A 21,590-nucleotide genomic window follows, 5' to 3' on the forward strand; every position below is an offset into this window, starting at 1 on the left:
GAGTGGGCAATGATTTGTGCTCACTGTCCTGGCCACATCACAGTGCTGCTGCTGGGCAGAGTTGTGGCTGGGATCTGTTTCAGACATCAGGTACCAGCTTTGGAAACGTTTCCTCTGATGGGAGCATTCAAGGGCAATGACTGCCTGGAAACTTGAATGACAGAAGAAGAGAGTAGTGCAGCCACACAAGTTGTCTCCTGCAAATTCAGGTCCCAGTTTCCTGCTAAGACCATGACTTTCAATGTGGTGAGAATGGGAGGGGAGTTTTTAAAAAGGCCAGGTCCTAGGAAGCCTCTGGACCACAAAAAATAAATGCAGAGATACAAAAGAACTCTAAAGTATGGGGGAGTTAAATCTCTTTGTTTAAATCTTAAAATTTGTTTCTCCTTTCTGTTTTCTCCTCTTTTGGAGGCCACTTACTAGCAAAATTCAAATGAAAAGGGTGATAAAAGGAGATGAAGGACAGCTATTCCTGGATTATGTCCATGAATAAGGGAAGCTATTTTTTCCTGGAAGATTGTAATTTTTTTCTTTATCTGTCCTTGGGACAGTTTTCCTTGGAACAATAACCATCTTATATATTTTTTTTAGTGTCATGAATATTCACTGTGGTATTCAGTTAAGGTAAATATAATTTTTGTAGCAAATTCCTCAATATGTTTACCCACTGAGTCATAGCTTTTTTTTTTTTTTGCTTTGCTTTCTTTTTTTTCCCACCACTACAAAATGAAGCACACACCATTGTATTCACATGCTTCTTGTTAAATCATTTGTAAACTAAGGATGGGAGCAATTCCCAAACAGAGGCAGTAGTGGGAACTCTCCAGAGGCTGACAAATAGTCTGAACATGTTATCAGCTTCCTAGAAATCTCCACCTTTCCTGAACCACTTGTGGCATGTTGCTGAGGTACACTAGGGAGTGAGTGAGGGGGCCTGGGCAATGTGGTATGCAGGAAAGCAAAAAGTATTAACCAAATGCCCACTGAGATATCCTTTGGAAACTTGTGTGCTGTTTTGTGCAGTCATAAGGGAGGAAACACAAGTACTCATACTCATGGGTTCTCTCTGGCATATCTCACGCTGTAGCTCAGTGGTAATGAGAGGAAAACCCCCTGGCAGCTGCAGGAGTACACCTGATGTTTGTGGGTGCACTGTTTGTTGTGATGACATGAGGTATTGTGGGGCAGAGAGCAGTGACAAGGGAATACATTGTATGTGAAAAGAATGTGTCCCAAAGGAATTTCTTCAGCCCACCAAATAGCATGTGGGGTTTTTTTTCTATTTATGACTCTTCTGTCCCAAGGGGTTATCCTAATGTTTCCCCTTTGCCTCTTCCATTCCCATGCGCCATCATTTAAACCTGAGCCAGGTGATCAGGCTCTAAGGATGTAAATGTTGCAGTGGGGAATCTTTTTCTGCTTTCCCTTGGTGCTTTTTAAATATTTGATAAAGTATCACACATTTCAAAATAACTTAACATTAAACAGAGATTTTGTGCCAAAAACTGGCCCTGCAGTATTGAGCTGTGAGCTCCTAAAGGCAGGCTGCACTCTGTTAAAAGCCTGTGCAGCCATGGGAGCTGTCAAAACTGAAACAGCCCCCCCATCCCAACTTGTCCATGTACCTCCTGGGGCCAGGCCCCCATCCATGTCCTTCAGTCCCTCTTCCCTCCTCTTGCTAGGGAGCCAGAGCATCTAGCTACACTGCGAGTGTTAGGCTGTCGGATTTCTATTCTAGTTATTGTTAAACATTTCTGTGGTGTTGTCTTGGGGTTTTTTTTGTTGTTTTTTTCTTCTTCCACCATCTCTCACCTGTCTCCTTCCTCAGACTTATTTCTAGCTTGTTCATCAAGGTATGACAAGCACTTTTCTCTTTTAATCCCAAGTGATTTTTCTTCCTGTTGCCTCAGTTCTTACTTGAGTCTTTTTCTTCACTTCTTCACTGTTCACTCCACAGTATCCCAAGCCATGATGGACAATCCTAAATTCACTCCCTCTTTGAATAGGTGCCAGGAGAGAGTTAAAACTGAGGGGTCTGTTTTGGGTCTGAGCGACTTCTTTGGAGCTGGAAGGATGACAGTCAGCAGAAGCTATAGATCAACAGAGTAACAAGGGTGACTCTTCTTTTTAAGATGTCTCCAGAAGAAAAGGAATAATTTCTGGTGACACTGCTGTTACTTTGTGTCCTTGAAAGCCTTAGAATGGGTGACAGTGAATTCCCCTGACTCCCTAGGGGAGGGAGAGGAGGAGTTGGGATTTTGAAGCTGAGAAACAGTTGTGTGGACAGGTTGGTTTTCCATCTCTTGCCATTTTGATTTCCTTGGCTTCAAGGCTGCATTTTGGTATACAGAAAGCAAGGGAGTGGCTGAGGGACCTGAATTCCTTCAGTTGTTGTATTCAAACTGTCTCAACTTCAGGCACAAAATCTAGGTGCTCTAAAACCACACCTGCTTTCTCTCAGCCTCAGTAGGAATCACCGCCTCTTAATATAGATTCTCTAAATTACATCTTAGTGTGATGCCAAAAGTTACCTAAGCAGGTTAGTGGGATCACCCTCACCTCACAGCTTCTCCTGCTAATCTTTATTCTGTTATTAGAGAGAAAAATATTATGAGCACTTCAGTTTGCAGTATGGTACTAAGAACTAAAATCATGCCAAATGCTTCTTGTTCTTGATGTTTGCTGTTGATTTTTCTGTTGCCCAAACAAAGAATTCAGTTGTGAGGACATTTCTGCAGTGACACGTGTATCTAATGCATGTCCTGTACATTCTGTCACCAGAGCACTTCTCAGCTGCCTAACATAAATCATCATTCTTGAATAATACAAATAAAATCCCAAACCAAAAAATGAGATGAGACACTGAACACTGATAGTTGCTCACATAAAACTCTTGATAACAACTGTCAGGCTGTATGACAGAGCAGACCTGTACAAGAAGTTCTTGTAGTAATAGCTCAGCAAAGGGGCTTGAATTACTCATCAAAGGATTTTTCCTTTCAGCAATCAGTTTAGCTCAGTTGAAATGAAAGAGCCAGAATGTGCAGTATAGATATTTCATGGATGTTATCTTTGCTAAGAGTTTAGGGAGATCTGTGATACACAGGTTTCTTTCTTCAACAGAATGTGAATACAGTGTCTCTCTCTCTGTAATGAAAATATGAATGCATACTGTATCTTATGAGATAAACTTGAAATCTTCCATTTATGTATTTTTGTGTATACCATGCTACTATTCAGTTTTAAATAGATGCCACTGTGTGAAGCTATGCTGTGATTTTTTTGCTCATTTCCATGTGATAGGAATAGAGCTCACAGGCACCACTATGTCCAGTTTTGAAAAAAAAAAAAAAAAAGCCAGTATACAGAATGCTGTTTGCTCACAGCAAATTGGAAGATATGGAAAAAATGAGCTTTTGATTTTGTTTAGCTTCATATGTGTTTTATCAATGAAGTCAGGGCAAAATTAATAGAAAACATCAATACCCACATGGAATCATTTGAGGAAAATAATTTACTATTTAAGATTGTCTATTTTTTATTTTTTCAATAAGGAAGCTGAAAAGATAAGCCTGCTTAAAGAATGGTATTTGTTAAGTGATTGTGAACAAAGTATCAGTGGACCTCATGTATTTTCAGAGAAGTTTAAACTGGACGTGTGATGTAAATTGTATAGAGTTGTATGTGAATTGTGTTAGTCACTGTTTTACATTGTATTGTTCTGCAGTGCACAAATGTGACTACTGAGCACACAAGTATTACACTCATTACACTTCAACTCTTGTTGCAGTATATAACTCCCCACTTTTTGTGCCAAAAACATCAATACATTCCATAATCAGTTCTAATAGAGGTTTGCACTTTGATTTTTTTTTTTTGTGACTCTTGCAGTTTCAATATTATATATATCCATCATGAAGGAATAAAGTGTCAGTTGTACCATGTCCTGTGTAGTTTGTGCTTCTTGTTTTGGAACTGAAAATGTATGTATTTAATTTAATACTGTTTTGTGCTTTTTATTTCCAAGCTTATTACATACCTAGAAATAAAGCAAATTATAGACACTAGCCCTAAAACCTTTAATTCACTTAGGGGAAATCTTAACTCTTTAAAAAACAAATTATAATTTTAGATTCTACATTTGAGAATAATGTGTAGAGAGGAGATACTGCCTGTGAGTGGTCCAGGGTAATGAAATAGATGTTAGCATAGTACAGTCTGTTTCTCTGTATTTACTGTAACTTACAAAAGGTGAAGCTACAAAGGTTTAGTGGCATTCCCACTATGGTTAAATTATTCACCTACTCTTGTGTCTTTCCTCTTCCACAATCTCAGGAGCGGTGACTGCACTGCAGACACTGCTTTGAGGTAACATGGCAGATAATTGCATGTTTTATATCTCAATACTCCCTGTTGTGTGCTGCAGACGGTGCTGGTGGGGCCGTTCTCTGCTCGCAGCCTTGGGCTCCAATGCCGGTAGGTGACGATTTTAGGATCCAGGAGAAGGGGAGACCGTGCGGTTACTGCGGGCTCCGTGCGCCTGCGGGAGGGCTCGTGGGCCATCAGTGCCATCTCCTGGCAGTCAGGAGTCCGTTGTTCGAGGCCTCGGTATTGTTCTTTCAGCTTTTTAAGAAACCCAAGACAATTTAACAGAGTAGGAATTCATTAATAAACTGTAGCAAAATAATTACATCACTTTCAAACTGTATTTTGCTAGTATAATAGAACTTTAAACAAACCATTATCTATTATTCTCCTTGCCAGAGAAGTAGGGACAAAAGATCTAAATACAGCCTTTATACTTAACACTGGTTAAAGGTATGTTTTTTATACTAATATATTTAAATCAATGCTGTTCCTAATGTGAACACATTTAGTGTGATTCAATTAATATTTTAAACTACTTCATTTCCGTGTGTACCCATGTCTACAGGATAGAGCTGGTAACAATTTACTTGAATTTGTTTCTAAATGGCAATGATTAAAAAATAGAACATACAGACAAGCCACAGCAACTTGCCATATTAAGAAGTTTCTCATAGAATATCAAACCTGAAAAAAGCAAAATCATAGTAATTCAACATGGAATGTTCTTTGCCAAACCTAGCTGTAGGATATTACTTTGTCAAGTAGAGACTTCTACACCTGAGTGTACAGATTCAGTCCCCACTCTAAGTACGTGCTGCTTGAAAACATCAGTCACTTCTGAGTACTGAGTGGCTGTTACTCTCCTGAAATGAATTTCATGCAGAGTAGCCTTCTTCCTGCTGCCTGGACCATTAAATCCTGGTATGGTGTTTTGGCATTAAGTCTGCTAAAACATATTCTGTTCTTGTATTCTCTAGCCATGTGCTCTCTTCCTGACTGCTGAAGTTAAATCATTCCAGTTTGTCTCCTACACGGCTCAGGAATCAGCAGCCTAACCCTCCAGACATCACATGGCTTTGAACTGCACCTCTTGCTGGGCAAGGTTATTAACAAATATTCTAAATCCAGAATGCATGATAGATGTTCTTATCAGCAGTGTTGCATGGAGCCAGCAGAGTCCACAATATAATACACTTTGAAGAAGAGCTGAAAGGCATGTGATTTAATAAACAAGGAGGGGGGAGTCAAGGGCTGGGAAGATGCCTGTTTCAGAAGTGCCACAACCAGTTCCCTTGGAAGCACTGGAGAAGCTGAAAGCTTTCCATGTATTTTGGGTGCACAGCAGGGATTAGCGAGGATCAATGTAGGCACCTGAACTTGGAAGCCCTCTGAGCAGGAAAATGGGAGATAAATAGTTTACTTTGCAGAGATACACGGCTTTGAGAAATTCAAATGCACTGCAGCAAAGAAAGGCTTCTTGGGGTGAGGATAACACACAGGAGGCCACGGGCTGTGAGCAGAGGTGTGCCCCAAAATGAGCAGCAACCAGGGCTGCAGGGAATGGAGCTGACTGGATGTTCCCTGGCAAACAGTTTCGGGATTTTAACACCCAGCCATGCAGAAATCAGCCCTGGGCCTAGTCCTTTATTTTTCAAGTGTTCTGGGCAGAATCTTCGTGTTTATTTTAAAGCTCGGACTGCTAGCACTATAAAATACATATTGTCACAATTAATATTTGAAGTACTATCGTATTAACAAAGCATGTCAATCAAAAACTTTGCAAAACTGTAAGACTACCGTAAAACTGGCCGTTTTTCCTTACTGACAGCAAACCTTAGCGTTGATCGGTTCTACTTTGTGTTCATGTTTATCTGCTGAAACGAAAATTTTAGGAGTGCATAAATAGCCCGAGTTCCACCCGCGTCAGCTGCAAAAACACCGATCGCTGAGCTTCCAGGGGCTCCCTGCCCCCGGGGAGCCGGCGCCGGGTCCCGGAGGGGCAGCGGCTCCCTCTGCTGCTGCCTTGGAGCACGGTCCTACAGAGGAGCGGCTTCAACACCGCCGGCCCCAGAAGCTGCGCGCCCCCGCGCCGCCCGGCCCCGCCAGCGCCCTAAAGCCGCCCTCACGGCGCGCCAGCACATGCACGAGCCGGGAGCTGCGGGCCCCGACACCGCTCCGCACGTCCAAGATCCTTTAACGGGGGGATGCCACACGTCCCAGAGGCGCGGAGAGGGGCAGCTCCAGCCCGTGTCCCGGCGGCACAGCGCTCCCGCGCCGAGGGAGCCCGGCCCGTACGGCCGGAGGAGCCGGCACCGTCCCGGGCGCGCTCCCGCTCCCGGCGCGCACGCGGAACTGGGCGGGGCCGGAGGTGGGGCGGAGCGCCGGATCTCTGCGCCCATTGGCGGGGCGGGATGGGGGCGGAGTGTAGCGCAGGTCCTGAGCGCCCATTGGCGGAGGCGGGCTGGGGCCGAGCCCGGGCGGAAGCGCCGCCCCGCGCGGGATTCCCCAGCGGCGCCGCCGAGGCTTCCGCCATGGAGGGCCTGGGGTCGTGGTCGAGCTCGGGGGGCGCGGGGCGGCCGCTGACGGAGGACGAGATGGCGGAGGTGAAGAAGGATGTAAGTGGCGAGTGGGGCCGGGGGCTGAGTGTCCGTGCCGGTCTCGGAGCGGCGAGCGGGGCCCGTGCGCGGGCGGGGGAGCGGAAGCGCTGTGGCAGCAGGCGGGGGGACGCGGAGCGGGGGCGGCGGGAGGGACGGGATCGGCCCGGTGGCGCCGGGAGGGCGGCGGGGAATTTGGGGCACGGCTTTGCCGTCCGGGGTGCCCCCGGTGTGAGGCCGATGATGACGCGCGAACTCGCACTCGGTGCTCGCCCCAGCGCCGGCCGTGCTTTGTGCTGCTGTCGCCCTCCCGCCCTCCGTGGGCCGGCGTTTCGAGGGCAGAGCTGCGAGACGGTTCGGTTCTCCCGCCGTCTCTGCGCCGCAGGAGGCAGCAGACGAGATGAGTAAAGTGGTACCCAAAAGCCTGGCTGAAAATGTATGTGCTGCTCTTGGTGCCAATAAAGTTCTTTCTTGAAAGGCGTGGGTATCTTCGTTAAAAATACTTAGTTATTTTTTATTGAGGCTTATTGTTCTGTGTTGTCCTGGATTTTCCCCTATACTTATTCACTGATGTCTGGAATCTGAGGGAAGACTGCATCCTGATTCATTCTGGATTCGTTTAATTCTTTGTGAGACTAGGAAGCAATGTGCTAACCAACCTCAACAAGTGCTTGCTTAATTAAAAAAAAAGTAAAATCACCGTTTATATTTTATTAATTGCCTCTCTATGGTTCTGTTTGTAATTTACAGTGTTTTATTTTTCACTCATTGGGATTTTTTTAATGTTCGTTTTAAAGTACAGTGAAGACTCCTTGCAGTTTGTTTTTTTATTATTTTTAAATTTATGCTGGACTGATTTCCTTTAAATGCTTTGTCGCAGTTCTATGAGCCATGCTTTTCAAGCTAGTACTTGTTTCTATGGAACCACAGGCTAATACAGCAGTAGGTGGCATTGGGTAGTTACCCCAAAAAAGATAAAAACTACTTGAGCCAGACAATATAGGTATAACATGACAGGTATGATTGTCTGGCTCGGTGACTGAACTCATGGCTGTGTCTCACAAAAGTGCGTGTTTGTCACTTCAGCCCTTAATCTTACAGGTTCTCCCATGGTACTTGGAGGAGAAAGGATGGAAACCTTAGGTAGAAACAAGTAACATTCATTTTATCATCAAAATGCAGTCCCATAAATCTGACTTTAGAGCTTCTGCACTGAGATTTTAAATGTGGCTTCACAATCCAGCGTGCTGGTTCAGTGTAAATTCACTTGGCTCTCTCAGAGCTGCTCAGGTAACTTTGATGGCATCTCTGCAAGCCGAGGTGCTGTGTTAGCAGAAGCACTGTGTGTGGTAGGGGACAGCACACCTCAGGAAGCTGATACTGACAAGGACATCTTGGTCTGGCTGAGCTTGTCTTGAGGAGGAGTTGTAAAGGTTGGAGTCTTGCAGTTGAGAGCTGAGAAGAATGAGGGTGAGCCATATAAAATCACTCACACAATAGAGTAGGGTTGCAAAAGACAAAAAGAAGCCCCTAATGTTGTTGAGAGTACATACATTTATGGATGAAAGTGCATGTATTTTGAATGTCACTAATTTGTTGAACTTGTCAGTAGTGGGGTTTATTTGTAAACATTTTGAACTGTGAGTATGTTCTTGCTGTTGCTGTGGGACTGCTTTTGCTCAATGTACAGAAAACATCAATAAGTGCAGTATTTTGCAGTTGTGCCTCAAGGATACAAACAATATGGAAATATGGCAGTCAGATGATCAATGAAAATGGGTGTATCTGTAGACAAAGTGAGTAGGTGCTGTTTGGTATAATTTCATTTTTACTTGACTGTTCTGAAATGTGCTAACCTCAGAGCTTATATAATCACATTTTCTATAAGAAGTCACCTTATTTCTTAACAAACATTGGAACTCCTGAGTTAAGTCAAAGAGTTAATGAAAGCGATAATTAGGTAACAGGTTTTTTTAAAAAAATTTTACACTGAGAAAAATCTCAAGTAATACAGCGGCAGCCTTAAAAATTCTTTTGCTAACCTGTATCAAAATCATATACGTTCCAACTACAGGCTTCTAAATAATTTGAAATGTTGGCTAATACTAGTTTGTTTTGTTTTTCAGGCTTTAGAAAGGATGCGTCCCTACCTGTGTGATAAAATCATAGCTGAGAGACACTTTGATTACCTACGTTCTAAGAAAATACTCACTAGGGAGGACACAGAAGAAATTTCTGCTCGATCTTCCAGTAGGAAAAAAACTGGGAAGTTATTGGACTACTTAGCAGAAAATCCAAAGGGACTAGATGTTTTGATTGAATCTATTAGACGAGAAAGAACACAAAATTTCCTGTTACAAAAGATAACTGATGTAGTGTTGAAAGTCAAAAATGAAAAGCTTGAAGCTCTTAAAGGTAACAAATTTTTAATAATGTTGTGTATGACATAGGTTTTATTTTCAGGGTATGCAAAATTACAATCCAGAACTAAAGTCTTCCTCTGGTATTTGGAACAACGTGTTTGGAAATATCACCAGTTTGTGTTAGAGATCACAGTGCATGTATCCTGGCTTTACCTTTTTACTATCTGAACACATCCATCATAAATAACAAGTTGCAAAACAACCCCTACTGTGTTGTTATGATGGATAAATCTGTCTTCACGTTTCAGTTTTGCTTTTCAAAAATGGGTGGTTATTTTCCGTCTTGTATTTCTCTTGAAGCTATTTGCTGAAGTGGCAGGATGCTCTGGTTTAGTTAAACTTTGTGCCTCACCAGAAGATATGCCAGCAAATGCAGCTTGAGGGGAGTTCCCTCCTATGCCTTCAATGCCACAGCTTAAAAGTGGACACTGTAAATACATGTGCTTGTTTTTTCATATGGCTTAGAAGTTTTGTTGACACCCAGACCTTGAAGTGACTATGTGTACTCATATTTTAAGGCAGAGGAAGAAAGCATAGGCTTTCTACACGTATAGAGCGTTACTTCCCCTTCCACACCCATCAGAAGGCAAATAAGGAAAATGTACATTTTAACTGTAGAGATGAAGGACCTGAGGTTTTCTTTGGCTTCAGGTAAAATAACCGTGAAATGCTGTCCACTTTGGAGCAGAATCATCAGGTGAAGCTCTTAAAAGTTTGAATAACACAGTGAGAAAAATCTAAAAGAATTGGGCCAAAGGGTTGAAGTGACTTTAAAATGAACTTTAAGTTACAGTGCATCTTTGTCAAGTACAATCTGCTACTGAGTACAGAGAAACCATTGACATCAGCCTAGATAACCTGCGTGTTTGTTCTTTAATTTGTCAGGAATTCTGGATGTCACAGGTGAGATGAAGGTTTAGTCTCTTAAAAACACAGACAATTGATTTTTGAGTCTTACTGATATTAAATCAGAGCACAGTTTTAAGATGTTCCCACATTGTAATTAAATCCAGTATCTGGTTTTTTTGTCTTAGGTTTAAGCTGCAGCACCTGTATGACCTCACTGTGTGGAGGAACAAATAACCTTTCTAGATCATATTCTGATGAATCAAATTTTTTGGATAAAACCAAAAACAAAGAATCTACCCAGATACATCACCCAGAAGATGATTATAGCACTGCTGCATTTGTGTCTGCTGTCTCTCTTCATTCAATGAATTTACCAATTGCAGAGATGGGAAATTCACAGTGCAGTGTTTTCTCAGCCACTCTCCCAGGGCCTGGAGACCCTGGTGCACCCCCGCTACCCCCAGAGCTCCAGTCAGACCAGCAACAGCCATGTACTGGTTCAAGTGACAATTGCTTTTTGCCTTTAAGATCACGTTCTGTTCAACCACAGTGAATGCAGTGACTTTCATCTGTTCATCTGAATGGTACTGAAACTTTGTGTGATGTCTCATAATGGCTAAAAAATGTTTTCAAACTATTAGAAAAACTGGAGGAAATTTATCTATGCAATTCCTGTTTTAATTTTGTAATTGTGTGATGCTGAAGCTGCTTGACCTTTTTTTCCTTGCTTTTGTTCTTTAGGGAGCTTTTTTCCAAAATACTGTGTTATACCAGCAAATGGTTTTTTTGTGTTTTTTTTTTTTTAACCAACGTTTATATAAAATTTCACATTTAGTTGCGGATACTTGAGCTGGAATGATAAACAAATGGTCTTTTTCTTTCTATAGAAACTAACAAATCAGCTTTTCTTAATGTTTCTGTGATGGGCAAACTGGGAAAGACGGTTAGGAAAAGTACTGAGTATGGAAAAAAAAATCTGAACTAAAAGCTTAAGCTTACATACCAAAAAGCTTAAACTCATTTACCAAGTTAAATGTTTATCACTAGGATAAGTTCTGCTCTCCATGTATGTGTGTGCTGCTCCATTTGCAAAAGACCTCATAAATCTGGCCAAATCCATGCTTATTAGCAAGGAGTCTCTTCCTTGTGTGAACTTTGTCCTGCTGGTAAATCAATAGGTATCAATATTGCAAATACATTTCTGCAGGCCTCAGCATATTCTTCTTGTATATTAGTTAAAGATTGCTGATTTGAAATGCACTTTAAATATAAATTCTCTTTAGTACTGGAAAAGGAATGTAAACTGCCCTAATGGCATCATGAGGGCTGTAAGAAAACATTATTGTGGGATGCTGTTAAGGAACAAAGCTTGTATGCTTTGTCCCGCTAGGGAAGTGGAGGAGGAGTTGTGTTACAAGCAAGTATCTGTACCTGAAGGACTCTTGGAAATATGGCACTTCAGATACCTCCTCTTCAAAGCAGACAGACAGGTTTACATTTCAAATTGTTTAGAGTCAAATGCATTTTAAATTGTTTCAACATGGGAAGGTTCTCATTTCTTGCCACCATGTAACATACGTACATACGTGTAACATATTCCTCTCGAATTGTAGCCTACTTTTTGTGCAGGTGCCTGTAATCATTTCAAAGTGACCTGGTGGATTCTTAGTTTGACATGTATACAGTTGTGCTCTGCAGTACTACACTTTAAAGTGATGGGATGTTTTCAGTATATTGAAGGGTAGGTTTGTATTTAAGGCCCTAAATTATTTTGGCTCTCATACTATGTATAGCCTTGTAATGCCATTCCAATGCACACCTGGGTAATATTACTGAACTGTTCTCCTTTTGTGGAGACAGGCCACCTGCAGAACCTCAGTATAGTCTCTGTAAATTGTTTTTCATTATTATTCTGGTTTTGGAAGTAGATTAAAATAAAATGCAGTGTTCAACTGCACTCCAGCCTGAGTATATGAGCATCTCACCTGTGAGAAAGATGTGTTTATAAAAATACTTGTTTTCCTTGTCTACATCTACAGTCATAGACTGTCTGGACAGTGAAAATACTTTTCAGTGAAACTGCTTCAATTGTATAGCACTCTGGAAATTAAGTGTCTAGATATGCAAGCCAAACTTTGCTCCTTAACATGAAATTAAGGATAGGATGAACTCCCTCTCTTCCATTAACTTGAATTGTAGTTGCACATACTTGGGACATCTAAAAAGTGATTTGACTGAATGTGCACTGTAACCATGTAAAGAGCTGTGCTTAGGCTTTAGTCCCTTCCTGGGTTCTTGTAGAGCAGAGTTGGCGTTAACAGAGAAAATGCATCAGCTCAGGGTGGAGGCTGCCTTGCTGCTCCCCATCCTGCCCAGCACGGTGTGCAGCCTGCAGGGACCACTCCCAGTGGAGCCTACAAACCTGAGACCTTGAGTGAATGTATTACCTTACCAAATGTTTATAATGCGCATTTTTAAAATGTTTTATCACAACTTTTGAAATAAATTCTTTTGTATAATTGCCTGTTTTTCTGTCTACCTCTTTTTTTCAAGATGTACAGGTTGCAAGTGCAGTTCATGCCGTTACCTTGATGTGTGGTTTTGGTTTTGTGTGCCCGGGAGGCTTTTGTTCTCCTTGTCTTTTTAGAGAGGTTTGTCTTTGGTGGAAAGTCTGACTTAATGTGAAACACCTGTGCCGGTAGGACTGCACTCGAGAGCAGTCTGGAAGGAGAAATGTGCATGTGAAATCAAGAGCTCTGCTGCTTAAGTAGTTTCTGCACTTTGTGACTACTATTGCTAACCTGATTCTTGCTTTTTTCAAATTACTCTATTGCTCAACTTCCTACGGATGTGAGAAGAGTTGCTTCTAGCCACACATCTTGTTTTCATTCTTAAATTAAGATGTTTGTTTTTATTAATAACAGGGGAGAAACAAAAACTTTGCTGAGAAGCATGATTCAAAAAAGGATTTGCAAGTGCTGCAGGGACTGTGGTGTCTCACTTCAGTGGTTGTTTTCATTGTACTTTGTGTATAGAGCTTATTTCGAAATAGTGATCACGGTATTGATTATGAGAGATCAGCTAGATATGTTTTAGTATCTTTACAGTAAAGGAAGTGATCGTAGTATAACCAAAACCCCTTCCTCAGATCTTACCCTGCTTCTGGTGGTATAAGTAATCTGAACGTGGAATCGTAAAGTATGCTGAATTGGAAGGGAGTCATGAAGAACCTCCAAGTCCAATTCCCAGCCCTGCATAGGACATCCTCAAGAGTCACACCATGTGCCTGAGAGCATTCTTGAACTCTGCCAGGCTGGTGCTGTGACCACTGCCCTGGGGAGCTGTTCCAGTGCCCAAACACCCTCTGGGTGAAGAGACTTCTCCTGATACCCAACCTAAACCTCCCCTGACTCAGCTTCATCCCATTTTAGCTGATGCAGTAATGTACGTATGAGTCAATCACAAATGAGCAATGTCCCCTACAAACTTCGTCCAGCAAATTTGACAGATCTGTTTTGGTAAAGATACCTCCTGGTCAGGTGATGATCAGCCCTGAGTCTGCCCTAGGTTAGCCGATGATAAGAGATTAAGGAAAACGTGTTTTCCTTCCACGTAGGCCTGTAGGTGTGAAAAGGGAGAAATGAAGGTTGGCTCGTCTTCCTGTCTGCTTTTCGGTGTCGGTCACTCGAAGGGAAGCACCCCGGCTCCGCAGGGAGCCCGCCCGCCCCTCCCGCCGCTGCCGCTGGCTCGGGCCCGGCAGCAGCCGCGGGCCGGAACCCTCAGCGCGGGCGCGGTTTCCGCGGGCGGTGCGAGGCGCGGCCCCGCCATGGCGGCGGAGGGGGAGGACCCGCTGGGCTATTTCGCGGCCTACGGCAGCTCCAGCTCCGATTCGGAGCCAGAAGAGCCCCAGCCCGACGAGCGCCCGGCGGGGGCCGGCGCGGCCTCGGGGGGCAGCCCGGGGCGGCCGCGGCTGCCGTCGCCCGACGAGCTCTTCCGTCGGGTGTCGCAGCCGCCCGCCTTCCTCTACAACCCCCTCAACAAGGAGATCGACTGGGAGAGCCGCGTCCTGCGGGCCCCCGAGGAGGTGCGTGGGGCCTGGGGTGAACCGCGGCGGCGCTAGGGCCGCCCCGAGCGCCCCGGCCCGCTGTGACGGGCGCTGTGCTCTCTCCCGCAGCCCCCCAGGGAGTTCAAGGTGTGGAGGAGCAACGCCGTGCCCCCGCCGGAGACCTACAGCCCGCCCGAGAAGCCGCCGCCGCCGGCCCCCACCCTGGACATGGCCATAAAGTGGTCCAACATCTACGAGGACAATGGCGACGACGCGCCCCGCCAGACCGGCAAAGCCAAATTCCTGCCGGACGAGGAGCAGGAGCCCCTGGAGTCGGGTGAGGCCCTGGCGTGAGGCGGCTGCGCCGTGCACGGGCTGCGAGCGCTTCCGGAGCCGAGCGGGGCGGCCGGGCGGGTTCCCCGCGTGCTCGGGGCCCGGGGCCCTCCCTGGGCCCGCGGGAAGCTCTGCCGGCTTCTGCGTCCGCTGCTGCCCAAGGGCAGAGCGCTCTGGCTGCAGGGATGGGTGGACTGCAGTGCCGGTGTTTTGGCTTTCCTGGAATCAACACAGACCCTCGAGCAGTCTCTCTGCTCCTCTCCCCCACTGTCATTAGCAGGAGAGCATTAGAGTCTGTAGCACTGTAGTTCTGTGAAGCCAACAGGTTCAGTCATGTTGCTACTAAGACAGAAGGTGGTGTGAGAGCTTCAGGTGCTGCTGTCTTGATGATGTAACTGCTACGTTGTAAATGTAGGCTGGATTATTTTTATAACATTTGCAAAACTTGGGCTCCAAAAGAGGAATCAAATAGGATGTCCACGGGACAGGTTACTGAAGAAAATATTTACTATTCTCTCTGCTTTCAATGATGGTATAAGCTGTATTGGTAATTTAGGAAGTAAAGAAGTATTTGATAGGTAGGAGGATTTCTTTTGTTAATTGCTGGAGAAAGAAAATAGCCAGCAAGAACCAAGAGAACAGAACCAGAAAAAGAAGTTCTGGGCTTTCAGAGCACACAATAATGTTTTCATTCATTGGTAAAGTTGTCAACAAAGCTTTTCCAAAAGAAGGTTTTAATTTGCTGTCTTGTGCCTTTTTTTGGTTCTCTGAGTATTCTTCCCCAGTAGCAGTTTTTTTAAGAGCATTTCTCTTAGCCATCCTTCATCCAAAGAAAGAAGATAAAAGGTTAATTGATCTTGACATTATTTATTGCTTCGAAAATGTCATTTTCTAGCTTTTTCTATTAGCTAGTCTAATAATAATTTTTAGAACAGGTACTGTACAGCAGTATAAAGCCTCTTTTTAATTACCTACGGTGGTTTGTGATAGTAATAAGACGTAATCATTCCTGTTTTTCCACATATTGTCTGCATTCCAAAAATGAGGATGTTGTCAGTTAATACTATAGTGTCTTTTTTCCAGCCATCTCAGATATGGTTAAGTCAGTTGTTCTGAGACAGGATGGTGTTTAAAACAAAAAAACTGGCTTTGCTGACTTCTATTAACTCTTTCTTTTATTTAAAGATGGTGAAAAAGATGATGAACCAGCTTCCGCTAAGAAACGCAAAGTAGAGTCTGGAGAGCAGGCAAAGAAGAAGAAGAAGGTATAAGCAGGGTGTTTTGGATTTAGACATAATGAGAATTTCAAGGAACTTGAATTCCTCTGCTGGAATGGGAAACAAATATGTGTTTACTGCATTTCTCTCTCGTATTGGGTAGGGAATTTTTTTTCTGTAGTATGCTTGCCTTTTGGAAAGCACAAAATCAAATGGACAGTGTTGTGGTAGAACTTGTTTACTGAACAAAATTTTAACCTGTTTATTTAAAACAAGGATTTAGAGGAGAGATCCATTGCCATGGATACTTGTGCTCATGCAGGTTACAGGGCTTCGCAGTATTTTGTTTATCAAGAAACCTGGTAACATGCGTTTTTCGGGACTGACTTTTCCATTGTGTCAAAACCTTTTATAAAGGAGTATATACTAAAGATTCTTTAGGTACTGGTCTGTGATATGTTCACGTAATGTTGTTTTTAAATGTATGTATATACTGCAAATAGCCACTGGAATAAAACTACATTTGAAAACATCTGTGGTATAAATATTGCATTGCATGGTTGGTGAGTAGGAGTAATGAATTCTGTACTATATGTCATTCACTGATGTGTGACTTAACAGATTCCTCAGGGCTTTTTTTTTTTAAATAAATACACTACTACAAATTGAAAAAATGGACCTATAAGTGGAGTTTAATATTTTATAATTATTTTGGTGTTACGGGATCTTTAACAGCGAAACATGAGACTAACTGATGGAGGGAGAATTGAGGCATGTAATGTATTCTTCCTGAAACAGAAAATAGAATCAAGATATTTATGTGGACAGAATTTATGACAAAGCTGTGATAGAGTCTTTGCTGAAAAATTGTATTTATTTCAGTACAATTGGTTGTCTTCTCAAAGTGCTAGTCAGTATATGTTGCATTTGTGATATGCTGCTGAATGTTTTTTTGGGTCTGAATATGACAAGGTACCAGCTGGTACCATCTTGTACTGGACTGGAGAAAAGGTTGCTTCAGATAAAGATTCTGTGCCTTAGAAAATCTGCAGTGAGATTAGCGCCTACTAATAGAGGTTTATGTAATTAAATTTTTAATGTAAAAGTTTGTGTTTTCTATTTTCCTTCTGTCTTGGACTAGCTTTACTTTGGCAGAACAGATTGTGTGTACATATGTGCTAATATGATGTTGGTATTTTTTAAAGTGATTTTAAGAGATTTTTTAAACCTCAATATATAGAAAAGTGTATTCCTTTTTAGTGAATATATGAAGTTGTCAAGAAGTTTCGCAGTTCTAACCTTGGCAGTGTGATAATGCTTTCTCTGGATCCTTGTCTACCTGCAGACTCTGCAGCTGCTCCTTGCCAGTTCACAGGCTGTGGGGCCAAATCTGTGATATATTCTCCCCCTTCTGTGCCATTAGTCTGGAAACAATTCAGAAAATGACACTTGACACAGCTGAGGGCTCCCTGTGCCCACCTTTCCTAGCACAAACCCAGATACCAGACCCTGTCCTAGCAAGCCCCAGGATGAGGGATACTGTCAAGGCAAAACTTATGGAGTGCTGGCTCTCTGTAGGGTTTCTCAAAATACTCCATCTGCATTTTTGAATCTTACAGTAGTTCTGTTTGCCAATGCAGTGTTCCTTGAAGAGTGTTTCAGCTGAAGGTTAATGTCACCAGCTCTGGAAATAGGATGCAGTCCTATGACTGCTGTGACCAAGGAGGCTTTTGTCCATTTAAGTTTTGCTCTGCTATTCCAGGGGGCAGCTCAGGAAGTTACCCTGCCAATTGCTCCTTTTGTTTTCAGATCTTATGATATACGTAGTATCCAGTTTTCTTGAAGTTAACACCGTCTGATACTCACTTTCCAAGGAGAAGACCAGCATGTCTAGCCTGGGAGAAGAACAATTAATTGTGTTATTTGCAGGTTGAGGGAATCTTCACGGTAAGCGGTGACCATGGCAGCTCCCCTGTCTAGGAGAAATGGCACAAACAACTCTTCGCTTTTTTCTGAGGTAAGGCTATGATCTTCACAAAGCTGTGAGAGCCTGTGTGCAGCTGAATTATCTGGATAGATTGGTTCAGCAGCTGTAAGTTTGTTTTTTTTTGTAGAGATGCTTCAGTGCATCATCTTCAGAAAGAGATAATGAGAGAAGTGGTACAATGCTGCAGCTTCTGAAGCAACTCAAAAGACTTCAAGAAACAGAGGTTTACTTCAGGTTTGGGCTTCTAATAATGAAAAATTGTCAACACATCAGGCTCTGTGAAACATGAGTGAACACCAACTAAACTTAAACTGATCGGTTAGATGTTCAGAAAATGTCTAGCTATAGAACAGTTTATCCTGGATTGTCTTTCAAGGGAAGATAGTGACAAATTGGGAAGATTGCCTCTGAAAATTAGTGCTCTATTAACTCATCATTCTGCTGTTTTTATGATGAATCAAATTTGATTACAATCATTATGTGTAATGGGGGGGAAAAAGGCAGTAAAAATGCATACAGGGTTGATTTGAGGAAATTTAAAATTTATCAAAATCAGAAAAACTGGAAGGCAATTAATTTGCAATGAGCACATTGTGTTGCTTCAGATGCTGGCACAATAGCAGCTGCAGTACTTGGCTTTCCAAGAGATGCAGGATGATCTGGAGAAGAAGAATTCACATCAGTATAAAAGTACAGCTGTTGAGGGTAATGGCAGGCAGTGCTCTTTCCCAGAAGAGCTGACAGGGAGGTTGTGGCAAAGCATCCCTCTGTTACTGTGCTGTTCTTGTTCTTGATGCAGACTACTGCTCTTGAAATGCTGATTACAACAAATAGTTTCTGATTAGCTTAGTGCTGCCAATATGAAACTAAATCCAGGGAAACGTAGTGTGTTCCATAAAGAGTAATTTACTGTGAACCTGGAGTCAGCACAGGAAGAGGTGTTTTTATCATTGGAGAGAAAGAGAAGCTGTGTAGTGCTGGCTCAGTCCGGTGACAGGAAGCTTCTTTGCCAGCTTGCTGATCTTAGAGAATCATGGCAGATTCAGGACAAGAAGATGCAATGCTTTCAGTTACCAGCACAAAAAAAAAATTATTTTCCTTTCAGGCTTGAAAATTTCATGTTCCTGTTGATGTATTAGCTTGCTGATTTTATCCAAGCCCCTTTGGGCACTGGTCATAGATGTTTGTGCTTTTGCTTTGGGTGTGGATTGGATGTGAGAACAGTGCAGGACTGGCTTAAAAGCATAGAAGATGGTTACAGCTGAACTGTGTGTTCTTGTAGGATAAATGGTTGTACCTGTTGGAAGGGACCCTGGCAATGGCTACAGCTGTGCAGCATTTCCATTATGAGAAATTTTGTTTAAGGACAGCCACAATTCCTTGTTAGACAGGAAAAATCTGAAAGGTTGTTTTCCCAGTAGCTGGACAAATTCCAGGACCCTTAGGGCTGGGCACGAGCATGGTGGTACCAGTGCTCTCCAGAGATGAGCTTGCTCACAATCCAGTTGCTCTTGCAGCAGCTGAGTGGGAATGGCTGTCCAGGCGTGCTCAGGAGGAGACGCTAACCCCTCTGTAATTCACAGGAGGGCAAATGTTGCAGAGGAAAAGAATTCTCAAAAACACTAGTGTAAGATGTGATTAGAAAACCCTTGAGCAAATGGAGGCACCTTGTAAGAAATCTGATTCATTACTGCCAAAGGCATTTTCTGGCTGCACTGACTGAGGTGAAGTTCAACAAATGATGTGGCAAGAGGCAGTGATTAGCTGGGCAGGCTGTGGCTGTCACAGGATGTCAGGACAGAAGCAAAAGCCGTATTTCTGTACAACAAAATGCTGGCAGAATACAGAAAACTGCTGCAAAGAAATACTCTGTTTTCATTGCACAGGAAGTTTCCTGTGAGACATGGGGATCTCGGGGAGTAGTTCTGTTCTGAGACAAACATGTTGGTAGCAGTGGGCTGCTTTCTGAAAGTTTAAATGTAATATAATTAGGAACCAAGAAATAGCAGGAATAATGGAGGGATAAAGATTGCTGTGAACTAGTTCTTTATGCTGAGAGAATCACAGACCAAAAAGAGCAACATCGTCTCTAAAGGAGTCCACGGAATTTGTCACTGTAAGAAGTGTGCAAAGATAGGTTGAGACTGGAAGGCAGAGTCACAGCAGCAGAGATTGGAATGGGTTTGTGCTGCTGGTTCCTTTGAACTGTTTTCTTCAGGGCACTTCTGAAAAAAGCAGGCATTTTCAGGGAAGCAGGTGCCTGTGGAGCTGCATTGACAGAAGAATGCAATGAATTCAATGAATGGAGACAAGCATTTTTAGTCCTTATCAAATAATTTTATCAGGGCTCTTCATTTAGAAGATGAAGTGGTCTTCATCTTTAGAATGCTTTAGTCTTGGTAGCTTCAGAAGACAAAGACATACTTGATTTGCTGTAACTGTGAGCAGCAGCACAAGATCTCTGTATTTTCTTGTCTTCTAGCAAAGTAAACTGGTTCTTTGGAGTAAACCCTGATTTTCCATCCCTTCCCATAACTTCTCCCACCATATGTTTCTTGCTGCAGATGGACTGATAAGAAAAAATACAGGATTAATATAGGGTAACCCCAGGAAAGTGTAATGGGGAGTTAAACCTAAACCACAGGGGAGGATTAACATACTCTCCTCAAACCAAAGCCCCAAACAAACAACAACCATGCCAGCATCAGGCTCACAGCAAAAGTCATTGGGGAGTATTTCTGTTGGAAGGAGAACATGATCCAGTTTTGTTAAAAAAGTAATCTCTCTGACACAGGCTGGTGAGGGGTGTTTTGAGGAATCAGGCCAGGTAATGTGAGAGATTAATTTCACTTCTGTTGCAGAAAGGATCCCTACTAGTAATGAAGACCTAAGAAAGGGGGTTTTTACACACACAAAAAGTTTTCTCTGTTAGGCTTCTGTTCTAGAAGTGTGTCACTTTCTGTGATAATCCCTTCCTTAGAACTGATGTAATTGTGAGACTAAGAGCTTATACATTATCTGAAATGTTTCACAGTTGTATTATTTAAAGCAATAACAAGGTTGGTAATGGCAAGACATAGTTTAAAACATACTGTTTTAAGAGTTAGACATACTAGGGGTTGTACAAGGTCTAAGGTTTGCTCACCATTAGCGACTTGTTCTCACAGGAGCCTTTGTGCCAGCTGGATCCTTGTAAAGAAGCTGAATCTCTGGCAGCTGTGTCACCATGATCTTAGACAATAGTAATGAGATACTGCTTCCCCCTTGAAAACTTAGAATATTCTAAGTATCTAGATAAAGGCTGTTAGCAGGTTTTCCAGCTGTGCTGCTCCAGCAGAGAGCGCTTTTGTTACCATTGGCAAGGAGCCTGTTGAATCATCCGGCAGCTCAGCTTTACAGAATCCAATTCCTTTCTAATTTTCTTTCTAATGCTTAAGTGTCTCTTGAAACAGTACACATTTATTTTGTTTACTTTCTTGATATCTTGCTCTAGACAAAGGTGTTTTAAACAGCTTTTGCCCTGTAAATTTCACCTGATTTTTGGATGCTGTGTGGGGAGACTTACCATAATCCTTTCTCTTAAAAAAAATTATTACATTGCTGGATCGTAATGAAAAAAATTATATGGCACACAATTTTAGTCAAATATGTTTGTCTCAACAAAGCAGTGAAAATCAATATGAAAATAATGAATGGCTAAATGTCATGCATGTCTATTTCAGACAAACTATTGAGTTTCAAAGTTTCTAACTTAGAAGAGAAAAGCTCAGAAAA

The 21,590-nt window shown here is 42.7% G+C and overlaps 2 protein-coding genes across 2 annotated transcripts; both read left to right on the forward strand.

The window, feature by feature from the left end:
• The first annotated feature begins 6,876 nt into the window (after window positions 1–6,876).
• On the forward strand, window positions 6,877–12,739 carry BCL10 (BCL10 immune signaling adaptor). Its single transcript, XM_062497649.1, has 3 exons — window positions 6,877–6,983; window positions 9,089–9,377; window positions 10,420–12,739. Exons 1-3 carry the CDS (start codon window positions 6,900–6,902, stop codon window positions 10,785–10,787), a joined length of 741 nt encoding a protein of 246 aa, XP_062353633.1. The 5' UTR covers window positions 6,877–6,899; the 3' UTR covers window positions 10,788–12,739.
• Window positions 12,740–14,054: 1,315 nt separating this feature from the next.
• On the forward strand, window positions 14,055–16,884 carry C8H1orf52 (chromosome 8 C1orf52 homolog). Its single transcript, XM_062497491.1, has 3 exons — window positions 14,055–14,318; window positions 14,409–14,616; window positions 15,798–16,884. The coding sequence occupies exons 1-3, from the start codon at window positions 14,061–14,063 to the stop codon at window positions 15,881–15,883; spliced, it is 552 nt and encodes a 183-aa protein (XP_062353475.1). The 5' UTR covers window positions 14,055–14,060; the 3' UTR covers window positions 15,884–16,884.
• The last annotated feature ends 4,706 nt before the right edge of the window (window positions 16,885–21,590 follow it).

This window comes from Cinclus cinclus, chromosome 8 (genome assembly GCF_963662255.1).
Source record: "Cinclus cinclus chromosome 8, bCinCin1.1, whole genome shotgun sequence".
In the NCBI taxonomy this organism is placed as follows: Eukaryota; Metazoa; Chordata; class Aves; order Passeriformes; family Cinclidae; genus Cinclus; species Cinclus cinclus.

Coding starts and splice junctions, on each gene's coding strand:
- BCL10 (XM_062497649.1), top strand. CDS start 6,900: ATGGAGGGCCTGGGGTCGTGGTCGAGCTCGGGGGGCGCGGGGCGGCCG. Junction 6,984..9,088: donor TGGCGGAGGTGAAGAAGGAT/GTAAGTGGCGAG, acceptor TTTGTTTTTCAG/GCTTTAGAAAGGATGCGTCC. Junction 9,378..10,419: donor AAAGCTTGAAGCTCTTAAAG/GTAACAAATTTT, acceptor TTTTTGTCTTAG/GTTTAAGCTGCAGCACCTGT.
- C8H1orf52 (XM_062497491.1), top strand. CDS start 14,061: ATGGCGGCGGAGGGGGAGGACCCGCTGGGCTATTTCGCGGCCTACGGC. Junction 14,319..14,408: donor TCCTGCGGGCCCCCGAGGAG/GTGCGTGGGGCC, acceptor TCTCTCCCGCAG/CCCCCCAGGGAGTTCAAGGT. Junction 14,617..15,797: donor GCAGGAGCCCCTGGAGTCGG/GTGAGGCCCTGG, acceptor TTTTATTTAAAG/ATGGTGAAAAAGATGATGAA.